Consider the following 17,370-nt stretch of genomic DNA (forward strand, 5'->3'; position numbering starts at 1 on the left):
TCTTGAATATTGTGTTCAGTTCTGGTCACCTTGCTATAAACATGATATGGCTGCTCTAGAAAGAGTGCAAAGAAGAGCAACCAGAATTATTCCGGGCTTAAAAGGCATGTCATATGCAGACAGGCTAAAAGAATTGAATCTGTTCAGTCTTGAACAAAGAAGACTACGCGGCGACCTAATTCAAGCATTCAAAATTCTAAAAGGTATTGACAATGTCGACCCAAGGGACTTTTTTGACCTGAAAAAAGAAACAAGGACCAGGGGTCACAAATGGAGATTAGACAAAGGGGCATTCAGAACAGAAAATGGGAGGCACGTTTTTACACAGAGAATTGTGAGGGTCTGGAATCATCTCCCCAGTTATGTTGTTGAAGCTGACACCCTGGGATCCTTCAAGAAGCTGCTTGATGAGTCAATTGTCACACAAGTCAATTGCAGTCTTTGAAAAGACTACAATTCCCAGAGTTCCACAGGGGCGACCATTTTGAGACAAGGGTTTTCACCTGTCTCCAATTAGGCAGCCATAAAAGAGCATGGTTTTTCCAAACGCGAGGTGTGTAGAGGAGATGACAGACGGAAAGGCTGAAATAGATTAAAAGGTTGGTGTTCTACCTAAGGGGGAAACATTTATTGCCTAGTTTAAGGCATGTTTTGGTTAGTCAGTAAACAGCTTAGCTGTCTGACTTGTAGAAAGGAGAGTTAAAAGACAGCTATAAGGTTTAGGTAGCGCTCAGTAATAAAGAGCTAGGTTTTGTTTGTTTATTTTGTTTACATTGTTGGAATTTGATTTGTTTGACTGGATAAAGAGAGCACCCGCCTGAAATAAACATACAGGCCGCGCCTGTTTAAAACAAAATACTGTGGTCCCGAGTGCTTGGTTCCCAACAGACTGTGTTCAAGACGCAAAAGGACAGTGACAAAACACCCCAGTCTGTCACAATGTGTAGTAAAAAAATGTATTATAATATTAAAACATGTTGTTGTATTTTTAGCAACATGTCACAACATTGCACAAGTAAGCTTCCAATGATTATTACACATGTGGAGTTTGTAAAAAAAAGATTTCTTCATTACCTAAGAAAATTAGAATACTGTTATAAACAAAACTATGTTGATTATAAGTAGGCTGTCCTGCTTCAGTCGTGAGTCAGTGTTAATTTTAATTGGGACAGTGGTCGTGTTCTTATCGCAGAGATTACCACAGTTCTGCACAGTGCTGCACAGAATCATGGAGATGCGCTGTAGACGTCACTCAACATCCACAGAAATATGTTTAGATTCTGCATAGCCCAGCGCGGCTTTGAAAGTTTACTGCGGGAGGCTGGCTGTGGCTGTGAACCAAAGGGACGAGGCAAAGAGCATGAGTGACCTGCTAATCGTGATACAAATAACCACTAAAACGACTGCTGCCACCTTGTTAGCAGAGGCGAACGACATTTTATCATTATACGATGAAGCCGTGAACAAATAAATCAATTAAACAAACGTAATGTATTAAATCTGTGATAAGTGATGTATAATTTTACAATAAAGTTAATGTTAATCAATTACATAAAACTGACTGTTGATAATCCAGACAAATGTAAATACAGCACATTGACTGTATTTGTAACTGTAACTAATTATAGGAATACGTTACTGTAACTAGTTAAAATTTTGCTCAAGCTGCTATGTGCTATCTATTCTTGATTTGATTGTTGTGACCTGATGGGTTGTGAATTTTATAATTTTTAATAATATAAAAAATGGCATGGTCACTCTGTTTTACACTCATATATTTCCTTATAAGCTTTGTGAGGTGTAAGTTAAGCAAAACTAAATAAATATTTAAATAAGTGCAAAATCACATGAATAAATGCATCTCATTTTATGTTCTGTTTTGTAGTAAAAAAAAAAGAAAGCCCACTTTGTAAAGAACAAAAACCAAAAAAAACCAAAAAAAACAAAAAAAACTCTGTTGTGTTGAGCACTTGCTGATTGTTTTCATTGTTTCAGGTGGAAAGCTTTTCGACTCAGAAGTATAGAGGCGTGCATTTTGGAAACCTCACTGCAAAACGTTGTATTCTGAAAGTAAAAGAGGGACCAGGACCAGGGCATTATGAAATATTACAGTGAGTATTACATGTTTTCTTTTTCTAAACAGGAATGTGCAATTTTTGAAAAAAAAAATGTATTTGTCCTTGTGATGCAGGTGCTCCAACTACAAGAGACACAAAGTTTATGGCTCAAAACAGTTCTTTATTTTTACTTTCGTTCTCTCTTAGACCAGTAAATAATAATGCTGGCTCCATACAACAATGTGTATTGCCAGCTTTTAAACCAGAGTTTAAGTCCTGAAATAACTGTACAAGAAATAACATGCAACACAGACACGGCCACCCCCTGAGTGTGTGCAGGTGTGGTGAAGGTAATCAGAGTGACAATTTGTGCTGTGTAGTCTGGGCTTTATGCTGGCCTGTAGTGACAGCTCCTGGATCATTTTTGGCATGTAGCAAAGACAAACATAGACAGTAAGTTTCCATAAACAAACAGTTAACACTAAACACTCACTATACGCTTTTCGCAGTCTGTTTCCTTTCTTGTCAATCTCATAACCACATCAAAGGAACAGATTACATCGTCACATCCCCAATTATACCCTTAGTCACGCCCCCTTCGATAGCTGGTTCAGTCACGTCTCCTCCAATCCATGACTGACACATCGCATACTGCTTTAGGGCAATGACTTCGGGCATTGTGACTCCACCCCCTTCCTGGATGGCTGACTTCCGACTGACCCCGGAATGAACTGCCTGACCAACCAGTATGAGGCACTCTGTTCATGTTAGACAGCACCCTCAAAGATAAGAAGGGAGATTGTTGACTAGGATTCATTCGATCTCTGTCACATATCCCACCACTCAGAGTGGAACCGAAGGAACACTCGGCTGGATCTACTTTCCCCATTACCCCCCCCTCCCAGGAAAAATAATCTGTATTTTGATGATCTTTCCCTGCACAGTGTGTCTTAAAATACATGAAGGGTTGCCACACCAGATACCACAAGTTATCAGAGCGTTGCTATCCTTCATCATGCTTAACCATCTGAGTGGGGAGTGGTCAGTGACGAGTTTGAATGAATGTCCCGATAGGTAGTAGTGTAAGGTCTCAGTGGCCCATTTAATGGCAGACATTCCTTCTCTCTGACGGAGTAGTTGCGCTCCCGAGGGAGCATATTTTTACTTCTATAGAGGATGGGGTGTTCTACTCTGTCAACCTGGCGGGACAAGACTGCCCCCAGACCAACATCCGAAGCGTCAGTGTGGAGGATGAATTCTTTATCAAAATCCGGTGCGATACGCGTGGGGGTTTCATCTTCGCTTTATAGTATCAAATGCCCCCTGACATTCCCCTGTCCATTTAATTGAATTTGGTGTGCTCTTTTTACTGAGGTTCACTAGAGGGTTGACCACTGTGGCATACTCGAAGATGAACTGGCAGTAACAACTGGCCAACCCCAAGAGAGACCTCACCTGGGGCTTGGTTTTCAGGATTGCCATGTCCATCAAAGCCTGGACTTTGGTGGCGACGGGTTTCACTTGTACATGCCCCATAACAAATCCCAAATATTGCGTCTCTACTTTGGCAAACGCACATTTACTCAAGTTGGCTGTAAGCCGGGCTACCCTCAGAGACTGCAGGACGGCTGTGATCCTAGCCAAATGCTGTCATCAGGTGAAGCTGTAAATAATCACATCATCAATAAGCTGCCGCATACTGGGTTTAAGACCTGGTCTATTAGTCTCTGAAAGGTAGCAGGCGCACCATGTAGCCCAGCAGGCGCACCATGTAGCCAAATGGCATGATTTACCGTAAAATGAAACAGACTATCAGAGGTAGAAAATTTAGTACACTAAATCATGTATTGGATCTGCCAGTATCAGTATCCCTTTGTCAAGTCCAAAGTTGAGATGAACTTTGCCATTCCTAATCTATCGAGAAGCCCGCCGACCTAAGGTATGGGGGTTGGCATTGAAATTGGCAATAGGGTTTACCTTACGGAAATCAGCTCAGAAGAGGTTGGTGTCATCCTTTTGGTTGACTATCACAGTTGGACTGCACCACTCGCTCCTAGAAGGCTCAATCACCCCAAGTTCGAGCATCGTTTGCACCTCTTTGCTAACGCCACTTCGTCGACATTCCGGGATCCGGTAAGGTCTCTCTCGAACCGTGACACCTGGGGGAGTGATAATGTCATATTCAACAAGATTAGTTCTGCTGGGCACGTCAGAAAAAAAATCCTTAAACTCCCCAGTTAACATACACAGATCTCTCTGCTGATCTGGGAGTAACTGTTCCCCCATCGGAATGCTGTGTGTGCTAGGGGCCTCTTACAGGGTCCAAACTTGTCCTCTTTCTCGCCTGGGGTTATAAATAAGGTCTTCCTGGCCTGCCAGAGCTTCAATAAATTGACATGGTAAATTTCCCTCTCATTACAGTGATCGGGCTGCCGAATTCCATAATTCACTTTCCGTTTAGCTAGAATCACAGCATATGGCCCCTGCCATTTAGCATACGGTTTCTGATTCTGATGTTGGAAGAAACATCAATACCGTGTCTCCTGGTTGAGGTCTGAATTTGTGCATTTTGGGTGTAATGCTACTGCTGCCAGTGCTGAGCCGATTTTAGATTGCCCTGGGCCAAACGACCGACCAAATCCATGCGATCACGGAGTAGCAGCACATGCTGCACTACATTTTTGGATGAGCCTTTGTGCTCATCCCACCCCTCTCTCAACAGATCGAGGATGTCACAAGGCTGTTGGCCATACAAGAGCTCGAAGAGGGAGAACCCTGTCGAACTCTGCGGCACCTCTCTCACTGCAAAAAGGAGGTAGGGAAGAAGCATTGCCCAATGTTTCTGCTCTTGGTTCACAAACCGTCTCAGCATCTGCTTTAATGTTTGATGTTGAAGAGGCGTATAACCGCTTCTGTCGAGCAATCTTCAAAGCAGCAACGTCATCAGTTCCAAGAGGCTGAAGACCGGTGTACATCCCGTGCCTGGACGATGAATGTGAGGCTCTGTTGAAAGAGTAAGAAGATTCAGGAGACCCAGAGTTTGCGGACCAATTGTTGGAATCATTGGATGCAGCCAGAACATCGCGCTGGGTGGAATTGACAAGGAACCTCAATTTCACCCACTCAAGCAGGAAGGCATGGAACTTGATCCGCCGACTTGGTGCATCCCAGAAACCTCCTTCATGTAGCTGCCCAGGAGTGATGGCAAACCAGATGGCCACTCACCTGATAGAGGTTGGCAAAGCACCTCTTGAGAAATAATGGAAGAGGCGTGTAAGAGAAGAGTGGCGCCAATGCCACTGAAGGAATAGTGGTCAGGTCACAGTTAATCCAGTCACACCTGCTGAATTGGCAGAAGCTCTGAACAGAATGAAATCTGGAACCACCATGGGCTATGACAACACCCCCCTCAGAATTCCTGAAGCATTTAGGACCACGGGTAAGGTCATGGCTGGCTGGGTTTCTAACGTGTGTCCTGTCAGAGCGCTGCATGCCACGAGTTTGGCGATGCTCAAAAGTCATCGCTATCCTGAAACCGGGTAAGGACCCTCGCGTCGCAGCAAGTTACAGACCTATATCATTACTTTCAGTATGCTGCAAGGTCCTGGAGCGGGCGATCCTTAAACGCATCACCCCAGAGGTTGAGCGGATCCTCCCAATTGAACAAGCAGGTTTCAGAGCAGGAAGAAGTACATGTGATCAAGTCCTGGCTCTAGCTACCTTCATTGAAAACGGCTTCCAGCGGAACTTTAAAACCGGTGCCGTTTTCCTGGATTTAACTGCAGCGTATGACACCATCTGGCGCACAGGCCTCATGTTAAAGCTGGCAAGATCCTTGCCAGCTTGGGTTCCAGATGTTGTGGAGTTCCTGCTGCGAGACTGGAGGATATGAGTACACATAAGTGAAGAAGTGAGCAGGTGGCAGATTCAGCAGAATGTCTCCCACAAGGATCTGTTCTCTCACCCACTCTCTTCAATGTGTATGTCTCAGACCTTCCTCGTACAAGATCCAGCAAGTTCATGTATGTGGACGACATCTACTGTGCCACTCAAGCCCAAGCATCTCAACATTGATATGGCAGTCTTATCCAACTAGCAGCAGTCTCTTGACACAGGGGTGGTACCGACAGACTGGAAAATTGCAAATGTAATACCGATCCACAAAAAGGGAAACAAAATTGAACCAGGTAACTACAGACCAGTAAGCCTGACTTCTATTATATGCAAACTTATGGAAATTATAATAAGATCCAAAATGGAAAATTACCTATATGGTAACAGGGTCCTGGGTGACAGTCAACATGGTTTTAGGAAAGGGAGATCGTGCCTAACTAACTTGCTTGATTTTTTTGAGGATGCAACATCGATAATGGATAATTGCAAAGCATATGACATGGTTTATTTAGATTTCCAGAAAGCTTTTGACAAAGTCCCACACAAAAGATTAATTCACAAACTGAACGCAGTTGGGATTCAAGGAAACGCATGTACATGGATTAGGGAGTGGTTAACATGTAGAAAACAAAGTACTGATTAGAGGAAAAACCTCGGAATGGAGTGTGGTAACCAACGGTGTACCACAGGGATCAGTATTAGGTCCTCTGCTATTCCTAATCTACATTAATGATTTAGATTCTGGTATAGTAAGCAAACTTGTTAAATTTGCAGACGACACAAAAGTAGGAGGAGTGGCAAACACTGTTGCTGCAGCAAAGGTCATTCAAAATGATCTAGACAAGATTCAGAACTGGGCAGACACATGGCAAATGACATTTAATAGAGAAAAGTGTAAGGTACTGCACACAGGAAATAAAAATGTACATTATAAATATCATATGGGAGATACTGAAATTGGAGAAGGAATCTATGAAAGACCTAAGAGTTTTTGTTGACTCAGAAATGTCTTCATCTAGACAATGTGGGGAAGCTATCAAAAAGGCCAACAAGATGCTCGGATACATTGTGAAAAGTGTTGAATTTAAATCAAGGGAAGTAATGTTAAAACTATACAATGCACTAGTAAGACATCATCTTGAATATTGTGTGCAGTTCTGGTCACCTCGCTATAAAAAAGATATTGCTGCTCTAGAAAGAGTGCAAAGAAGAGCGACCAGAATTATTCTGGGTTTAAAAGGCATGTCATATGCAGACAGGCTAAAAGAATTGAATCTGTTCAGTCTTGAACAAAGAAGACTACGTGGCGACCTAATTGAAGCATTCAAAATTCTAAAAGGTATTGACAGTGTCGACCCAAGGGACTTTTTCAGCCTGAAAAAAGAAACAAGGACCAGAGGTCACAAATGGAGATTAGACAAAGGGGCATTCAGAACAGAAAATAAGAGGCACTTTTTTACACAGAGAATTGTAAGGGTCTGGAATCAACTCCCCAGTAATGTTGTTGAAGCTGCCACCCTGGGATCCTTCAAGAAGCTGCTTGATGAGATTCTGGGATCAATAAGCTACTAACAACCAAACGAGCAAGATGGGCCGAATGGCCTCCTCTCGTTTGTAAACTTTCTTATGTTCTTATGTAATGCATGGGGAGGGATTAATAATTTGATGTATGATTTATAATAATATCTTTATTTATATATAGTACCTTTCATAGTGGACCTCCATCACAAAGCGGTTTACAGAGGTAGGCAGTGAACTGTGCATTATATGCAGAGTCACTTAAAATAGGACATTGATTTAACATCTTTGCAGTCCATTTATTCATTGCGCATCAGGTCCAGTTTATTTTTCTCAGTCCAGTTTATTACAGTTTATTTGTGACACACAAATGTTTATTTTACAAAAACCGTAAATATATATATATATATATATATATATATATATATATATATATATATATATATATAAAATGCATTGAATCACAAAAGGACACTCAGTACTGTATCTACAGCCAAATCCCACCCCTTGTTCACTGTATTTTTCACATACCTCTTTATAGACTTGCATACTGATAAATCCTCTCTTGATCACTCGTTTTATCACCAAACTCCTCAATAATGTGATCCAAGTCATTATTTTGTAACATCTCCACAAAGCTCTGCCAATGTCTGTGATATATATCTATTGTCACCTTTTGGCTCGCCGCACAGGCTCTCACGGGTTCTTCTCCATTCTAAATCACGACCCAACACACAGGATTGAACTGAAACAGCGCTCACGCGTACTTTTAATAAACAAATGAAATAAACACAAAACAAACAAACACCTAGCTCCTACTTGGAGCACTAACTAAACACCAGCAGATCCCTCATTAACACACAGGACAGCTAGGCCATTTACCTGACCCGAACATAAAACTTTCACAGGCTTCACACAATACCTTATTTTGAATATGACTGCTCACACACACAGTCGGGTGGCTGCCTCTCTTAAATACCCTGCACCTGGCTCCAATTTACAATTACCACCAGGTGCAGGGGATTACTAAACAATAAAACAATTAATCAGTTAAACCCCATATCACCCAAATGTGCATTCTCACATGGTTTTAGCAGGGAAGGATTTTAACCCCCTCCCTGCTATCCACACTATCTATTGGTCTCACTTGGCCATTGAAAAGTTTTCTCAGCTTTTTCCGGAGAAAAAACGACTAGAGACCTGCGCTTTATGTCTTTTTGATAATGTCGGACATGGTCCGACATTGGACGGGAAAGGGAAAATTGTAATGTCGGACCTGGTCCGATATAGGACTGCAGGATGGAGCAAAAGGAGGTTAAGTAACCTTCTCAGGGTCTCACAGTGAGTCAGTCAGCGGCAGAGGTAGGTAGCAGTATTGGTTAAAATATTTTGTTTTTCACTTCTTTTTAATCTGGTAGCTATTCTTTGTATGTAAAAGTTACTTGGATTCGTAAGACTCTAAAGCAAATTGAGCAGAACTTTCTCTTTTATGATGTAACCGGGTAGATAAGAGCTGTTGGAACTGTAAGACTTTGACGACCTACTGAAGCGTGTTTTAATTTCTTGTTTTGTTTTTATTATTTTGATATCCATGGGTAAATAAGAGCTATCTTGATTCGTAAGACTCTGAGGTACTTGAGCAGAGCTTTATTTTTCTTCTATTTTGATGTAGCAGTGTTTACCTAGGACATTGGTTTAATGTACTGCTGTGGGGGTAGATATTGTTTCTAGTTAATAAGGATTAATAGGATGGTATTGAATTATCCACACCCGAGTGAACGCTTTAGTTAGAGTGTGTAAAATGGATGAACTTGTGAGAAGTTATTGCAAAGCATGGGCCAAGAGAAGACCAGTGTGAAGGTATAGAAAAGCAGAAGGACCCTATTACATGGGGCAAGTAACAGTTTGAAACTAGTGAAAGGGTATCCAAATAAAAAAAAAGGCAGATTGTCTACTGTTTTATTAGGACAAAAGGGTATGGTGAAAGTTCTACTGAAAAAAAAAAAAAAGACTTTCTGTCAGGACAATGCACATACATTTAAAAAAAAAACAGAAATGAGTTTGAGAAAGAGCAGACGTAAACAAGTTAGAGACACGGCAGGAGCGAACCAAGGGACAGAGGATGTTACTATTGTACAACTTCTATCCGTGGCTGAGATCGAGATTTTATATCTAAAATAATAGGAACGTTTGGTCCTATTAAAAGAGACTCCTTTGAGTTGTTTGGAGTTGAATAGTAATAGACACCATTTGTCTGATAGGATTATATGCATGCTTACGACTGTTTATACAGGGCCTCTAGTGGTGAGTTTACCGAAATAGGATTAAATGAGGAACTGCTACTAAAGCAAACAGGACAGATGATTTGATTGCTTTGATGGGGTGTAGAACTACAGATTGGAATAAAATCATTTCAATTGTGTTACAAGGAGGAAAGCACCCTGCTGCCTACGCCTCTAGGTTGTTTAATGCATGCAAGACCTATATTGGCTTTGCTAAACCACAGAAAAATGATCAGGCACTAGTGTCTCTGTTAATTAATCAGTCAGGCCCTTTCAGAGCACAGTTGGTAGATCAACTACCAACAAATGCAGATTATGATAATGCGTTGGACGTAGTAGTATTGTACTAAAAGAAAGGAACCGTATGGGCAGTTTAGTCCTTAAAAAGACCTGGTGAAACAGTTTCAGTATTTGTAGGAGCAGATTTTGAAGTTGGAAGCAAAAGGGGCGCCCGGAGGGGTTGCCTCTGCATAGTGATGTTTGGCCTCAATCAAGCGAGTGGCGCCATTGAATACGGATGAGTGGAGCCGTCCAGTTGTCAAAGTTACAGTAGGAGGCCACTGCAACACATGGTTAGTAGACACTGGAGCCTCCCTCACTATTCAACATAATACGTCACCTCCTGATAAAGGAGAAGATACTATGCAGTTGAGGGGTTCACTGAACAAAAATATAAGCGCAACATGTAAAGTGTTGGTCCCATGTTTCATGAGCTGAAATAAAAGATCCCAGATATTTTCCATACGCACAAAAAGCTTATTTCTCTCAAATTTTGTGCACAAATTTGTTTACATCCCTGTTAGTGAGCATTTCTCCTTTGCCAAGATAATCCATCCACCTGACAGGTGTGGCATATCAAGAAGCTGATTAAACTGCATGATCATTACACAGGTGCACCTTATGCTGGGGACAATAAAAGGACACTCTAAAATGTGCAGTTTTGTCACACAACATAATGCCACAGATATCTCAAGTTTTTGAGGGAGCATGCAATTGGCATGCTGACTGCAGGAATGTCCACCAGAGCTGTTGCCAGAGAATTGAATGTTCATTTCTCTACCATAAGCCGCCTCCAACGTCGTTTTAGAGAATTTGGCAGTACGTCCAACCGGCCTCACAACTGCAGACCACGTGTAACCACGCCAGCCCAGGACCTCCACATCCGGCTTCTTCACCTGCAGGATCATCTGACAGCTGATGAAACTGTGGGTTTCCACAACCAAAGAATTTCTACACAAACTGTCAGAAACTGTCTCAAGGAAGCTCATCTGTGTGCTTGTCGTCCTCACCAGGGTTTTGCCCTAACTGCAGTTCGGCGTTGTAACCGACTTCAGTGGGCAAATGCTCACCTTCGATGGCCACTGGCACGCTGGAGAAGTGTGCTCTTCACGGGTGAATCCCGGTTTCAACTGTACCGGGCAGATGGCAGACAGCGTGTATGGCTGATGTCATCGTTGTGAACAGAGTGCCCCATGGTGGCAGTGGGGTTATGGTATGGGCAGGTATAAGCTATGAACAACGAACACAGTTGCATTTTATTAATGGCAATTTGAATGCACAGAGATACCGTGACAAGATCCTGAGGCCCATTGTCGTGCCATTTGTCCGCCGCCATCACCTCATGTTTCAGCATGATAATGCATGACCCCGTGATGCATGGATCTGTACACAATTCCTGGAAGCTGAAAATGTCCCAATTCTTCCATGGCCTGCATACTCACCAGACATGTCACCCCCTGAACATGTTTGGGATGCTCTGGATCAACGTGTATGACTGTGTTCCAGTTCCTGCCAATATCCAGCAACTTCGCACAGCCATTGAAGAGGAGTGGGACAACATTCCACAGGCCACAATCAACAGCCTGATCAACTCTATGCGAAGGAGATGTGTCGAATGATGAGGCAAATGGTGGTCACACCAGTTACTGACTGGTTTTCTGATCCATGCCCCTACCTTTTTAAGGTATCTGTGACCAACAGATGCATATCTGTATTCCCAGTTATGTGAAATCCATAGATTAGGGCCTAATGAATTTATTTCAATTGACTGATTTCCTTATATGAACTGTAACTCAGTAAAATCTTTGAAATTGTTGCATGTCTATATTTTTGTTCAGTGTATGCTTGGCAACAAAAACACTGTTGTTATCATTTCAAATTGGCAGTGATACATTTAAAGAGACATAATTATATCATTGGCTACTGCAATAGGTACATATGGCAAGACACTAGTGGGACCACTGGTAAAACAGAGTATGTACCAGATGCACGCGCAGTGTTTGCAATTAAGAATCAAGAAGATTGAGGGATATTATTTAGACACATTGTTACATAGTGTCAATTTAAATCTTTTTGGTATACTGCAGCAAAGAGAAGCAGTTTTTTCAACACACAAACACGATTGTGGAAACATGAGCTCTCACAACATACAGATTGTAGTGCAGGGGAAGGATCCACCTCCTCAGGGCCAGTATAATGATCCAAGGGAGGCGACCTTGTTCATCTCCTGTTAGTGGTCCTATATGGCCAATTCACAAACGGGATGGTTCATGGAGATTAACTATTGATTACAGAGTATTGAACAAATACACTACCATCTGTGCACCAGTGGCTGCCTCAGCACCTGATGTAATGGCTGCATTGTCTTCCACGGCAAAGGTTTACACAGCACATATCTAACATATCTAATGGATTTTGGTCCATACCGATGCATCCTGATAACCAGTACAAGTTTGCTTTCACATTTGGTGGTCAGCAATATTTTTGCCATGGGGATATGCAAATTCCCCAACCCACTTTCATCAGGCTCTAGCATCAATATTGTCTGCATTTTCAAAACAGCAGTGTTTGTTACAGTATGTAGGTGATCTATTATTGCAAACCAAAAGTGAAGAGGAACACTTACAACTATTGGAGGAGTTGTTGTTGTTGGGAAAGCAGGGCTTAAGTTAAATCCTAAGAAAGCTCAGATTATGCAGAAGGAGGTAACTTTTCTGAGGATCAAGATTGGTGAACGGGGTTGAACGCCTGATCCTCATAAAATAGAGATAATACACAGATTACCAGTACCAGTGTCAGTTACCGAACTAAAATAATTTCTGGGGCTAGTGGGCTTCTGTAGGGAGTTCATAGAAGGTTTTGCAGAGATAGCCAAACCATTGTATGACTTGCTGAAGGGTGTAAAGACAGGGAAGGACTGCATAGATTGGGAAAACAGACACCAGGCTGCTTTTGAAACTTTGAAAAAGGCTCTCATTAGTGCTCCGGCACTGCACAATCGTAAACCTGGTTCCCTGAAAGAGAAGATGGCCACCAAAACACTGTTATGGGATACCCTCTGCCCTCGGTGACCCCCTCGGTCCCACCTCCCGAGGGTACTTAACCGTCACGCAGGGGTTACTCGCTCTCTTTTGCGACGGAACCATGATGTCGAACCGATGCGACCTTGCATTTGAGGCCACCTCTTTCAGGGAACCAGGTTTACAGTAGGTAAACTAACGTTCCCTTTCAATTCAAAGATGGCCACCAAAACATCGTTATGGCAAACTTGTCCTAGAGCCGTCGCGAGGGAGAAAAAAACGGCAGCATATGAGGGACGCTAAGTCCTGCCTGACCAAGGTCAGTGGTGTGAGCGTGCGACCTCGAGGACCCTAGTGCTCACAGAGGACAATGAGGGATCTATTGCATTCAGGCGAAAGAACCTAGAAAAAATATGCGGGGTAGCCCGGCTAGCCGCATCACAAATCCCAGCCACGGAGGCACCACGAAAGAGGACCCATGACATAGCCACACCTCTCATGGAATGTGCGTCTGCCTGTCGAGGTGGGGGTAAGCCAGCACCATCATACGCAGCCGAGACTGTCCGCAATCCAATGCGACAGTCGCTGCTTTGAAAGGGGCTGTCTCAAGGTTAGTGTTCCATGGCAGACGAAACGCTGGTCAGATTGACGCAGCGCTCTCATCCTATCCACATAACATTTCAATGCCCGTACTGGGCAGAGAAGGTTCAACTTCTTATCCTCCTCCATAGCAAACGGTGGAGAATGAAAAGACTCCAGTTCCACAGACTGATTCATGTGACATTCTGCTACCATCATCCCAAATACGCATGCAGGAGCTATGCACAGACAGCACCTGCAGCTCACTAACCTGCTTTGCGGAGGTGATACCCAAGAGGAAGGCTGTCTTCATGGACAGGTGCTTTAACTCAATGGAGTATATAGGCTCAAACGGGGCCTGCGTGAGAGCCTCCAGTACAATCTCAAGGCTCCATTCAGGGAGAGTAGCCCTCCTAGGAGGGTGCAATCACCGAGCGCCTCGGAGAAATCAGGGACACTGAGTCAACGGGGGCATGGCAAGCAGAAATAGCCGCTAGGTAAACCTTCAGTGTGGAAGGTCAACTACCAACCTCAAGCTGATCTTGCAGAAACTGCAAGATGACAGGCATGGGACAGGAGATTGGACCATGACCTTTAGTCTTGAAAATATTTCCACTTATAGGCGTGGAGCGACCTCCCGGGAATGCACCCTAGCATTCTGCAGTGTACCTACGACCACGTCTGACAGCCCTAAGACTGACCAATGGTCTCTTTCAGGAACCAAACCCACAACTGGAGCTTGCCCAGCTCCGGGTGCCAAAACGTGCCTCTCGTCTGACTGAGGAGATCTCGGCGAAGCGGGATCTCCCAGGGCGGGCCGTTCAATAGCTGGCACAGGGATGAAAACCAGATTCTCCTAGGCCACCTGGGGACACTAGGAGAACTGATGCCTTCTCTGACTGGGCCTTTTCGAGAAAGGCCGGGAGTAACGGCAGAGGCGGGAACGCGTAAAGGAGCATTCTGGGCCATACGTGGGCTAGGGTGTCAACTCCGAGTGGACCGCTGCAGCAGCGGAGGGAGTACCACAGAGGGTGTTGTGTCGTCTCTGCCAAGGTGAAGAGATCGACCTGCGCCTTCCCGAACTGTTCCCAAATGCACTCCACCACCTGAGGTTGGAGCCGCCACTCCGATGGATGCGGGCCCTCCCTTGAGAGGAGGTCCGCTACCCAATTCTCCATGCCCGGAACATGCATGGCCCGAAGGGACAGTAGGTTCCGTTGTGCCCAAATCAGAAGCCTGAAGGCTAGGCGATGCAGCCCCGGGGACCAAAGGCCACCGTGGTGGTTAACATACACCACCACTGATGTATTGTCCGTGCGGATCAGCACATGTCTGTTCCGCGCCATGGGTAAGAAGTGCTGGAGGGCAAGGAACACTGCCTGCAGCTCCAGCATATTGACAAACTGCGCCCCAACCTGAGTTGGAGGCATCCGGTTGGAAACTATTCCTATTTGGACTCCTTGGCGCAGGGCCACCGAGCAAGCAAGACACACTGTCAGCCGACGATGTCTGTCGCGCTTGGGATGCAGATGGAACACATTGAGCCATGCTTGCAGCAGGCGCATACGCAGTAAACCCATCCCGATGCTGATATTGCTGCGGCACAAGACAGGGAGAGTTGGTGCTGGAGAGCTGCTACTCTGTCTTCCAACAGGTAAGCTTGCTATTAATTGGCTCTAGCATCGTTAAGGGTGAGACCCAGTCTCAAACAGATGCTTCATCACAAATAGCTGTGTGGGCCACTGCTCCTTCCTGCAACTGGGCAGATCAACCAGTCATACAGGCAATTCATCACCCTGAACACTTGCCAACGCAAGGGAGCGAGGGTGGCATCCATGCACTTTGAAACGTGCGGGGGTAAGGAGAGGCCAAATCACTGCACGGAAACTCAGGACGCTCCCCTGTAAAGAGATACTTCCTGTGCGCTGGACCCATAGGAACGTAGAACCGGTTCTCCCAGTCCAGTGTGATAACCGAGCCAACATCCTGGCGAGCCACCATACGGCTCTGCCATGTATTGAAGCACTCAGGCACCGAGGGCACTGAGTGAGGTAGAATACACTACTGGTGCACCGAAGCAGCGGGGACACCGAGTGTTATTGACATGCTGTGGCGCCAAGTACCGAGCCATGGACGTGTGAAGTCAACACAACCCGGGGTAGCACATAGCATACAGCGGGGTGGATACACCTGCAGTAGGCAATCAGGAGAGCAGAACAGGAGAGTGCGCGGTGCTGCACCATGGTACAGGGCAGCGATAACCTGGTCCTGAACCGCGTGCAGTCACACCACATGGCAGCGCATAGCGTATGCCAGAATGGAGCACAGGCTCAAGGAGCTGTGGCGTGTTATGGAGGAACAAAGTGACACATTCCCCATGCCAGGTGGGTGACCAAGCACGCCAATAGGCGGCCTAAAATAAGCCTGCTGATTCAACTCAACAGCTCTGCACGGTCCCGATAGAGGAATCACGCTGCTACTACTTCAAAATGCAAGGCAGTAAAGAAAAACACATATACACACACACAATTTTGAGGGTAAAACAACAGTCGCCATGGTAGCGCGACGAGTAGGCGGGCTTAAACAAGCTGACGGATTCAACTCAACAGTGGGACGCAGCAGAGCTGAGTCCCGGTAGAGGAGTCACACCACTACTTTTTCTTTTTAAGCTGCAAGGCAGTAAAGAAAAACACATATACCCGTAGAACTCACATTCATCTCACATTGCCTACTTTCTGATGTTCAGTGTCCTTTGTCCTCAAAACACTATATACACCACGTTAAATACAATTCAAATGAAAAAATTTTTCCATAACTCACTATACGCCAGGCTTCTAATTTTACAAAATCCGTCATATACTCTGACAGTACAGTATCACAGTCATGTGAACCTATTATGGCAGAGCCCAGGAGGAGTTTAGTCACGTATTTAATCTTGTAAATTGTGATTTTATGATGAATAATTTTAAGAAATGCAGGGAAGTCAATTTTCTAACAGGGTGTAGCAATGGTGAATAAGCATTCACAAATAATGCTTAGAAAACTGTCACTCAATCGGAACTGTGAAACCTCCCATCATCTCCCTTGCAATGCCAACCCCATTTAATGATGTTTTCCGTTTGTGTTCTTCTTCTGCATGATGAGAAGTTTATCGTTTGAATTTACTGAAACGTGTTGCATCTTTAGAAATAAGTGTAAAGTCATTTTACAAAAATGTGGAGATTTATACTTGGTTATGACCCTGACTGAAGATGTCATTAGCAAAGGGGGCCAGTTGTACTAATAAGGTCAAACAATAGGTCACATTTTACTGAACATTTTAAAACTAATAAACCAACAATTACCATAATGAACACTATCATAGTATGTTGCTTAAAACATAACACAATATTCATAATAAAGTTGAGTTCTTTTTTATAAACAGTAACACATTTAAAGCTTGAGACTGCCTGTCTGTAGCTTGCTGTTGTTTACATTATCATCAGCATATTTTAAGTCATTGAAAGCTAAAATTACTTTTTTAAAAAGACACTTTTCTTATACCAATACAGTTTTGGTAAACGATAATCAGTTTGTTTTAAAACCAGCCTTTAATCACTGATAATAACAACAGGTGCACAGGCGACGATTCCGTGAGTGCTGCGGGGCTCAAGCACCAATGGGAGAAAATAAGATCCTGCACAGTGCAAATAAATCCCCTGTTCTGTCAGATTATGGTGTGGATGCTTCACAAGCAGAACT

The 17,370-nt window shown here is 43.9% G+C and overlaps 1 protein-coding gene across 1 annotated transcript in view; it reads left to right on the top strand.

The window, feature by feature from the left end:
- stpg2 (sperm-tail PG-rich repeat containing 2) overlaps positions 1 to 17,370 on the top strand; it is a 219,172-nt gene that overhangs the window by 61,226 nt on the left and 140,576 nt on the right. Inside the window, exon 5 of the mRNA XM_041257083.1 lies at positions 1,996 to 2,111. Within this exon, the coding sequence (XP_041113017.1) occupies positions 1,996 to 2,111 (116 nt within the window). The remainder of the gene's footprint in view (positions 1 to 1,995; positions 2,112 to 17,370) is intronic.

Source organism: Polyodon spathula, chromosome 1, assembly GCF_017654505.1.
Source record: "Polyodon spathula isolate WHYD16114869_AA chromosome 1, ASM1765450v1, whole genome shotgun sequence".
NCBI lineage: Eukaryota > Metazoa > Chordata > Actinopteri > Acipenseriformes > Polyodontidae > Polyodon > Polyodon spathula.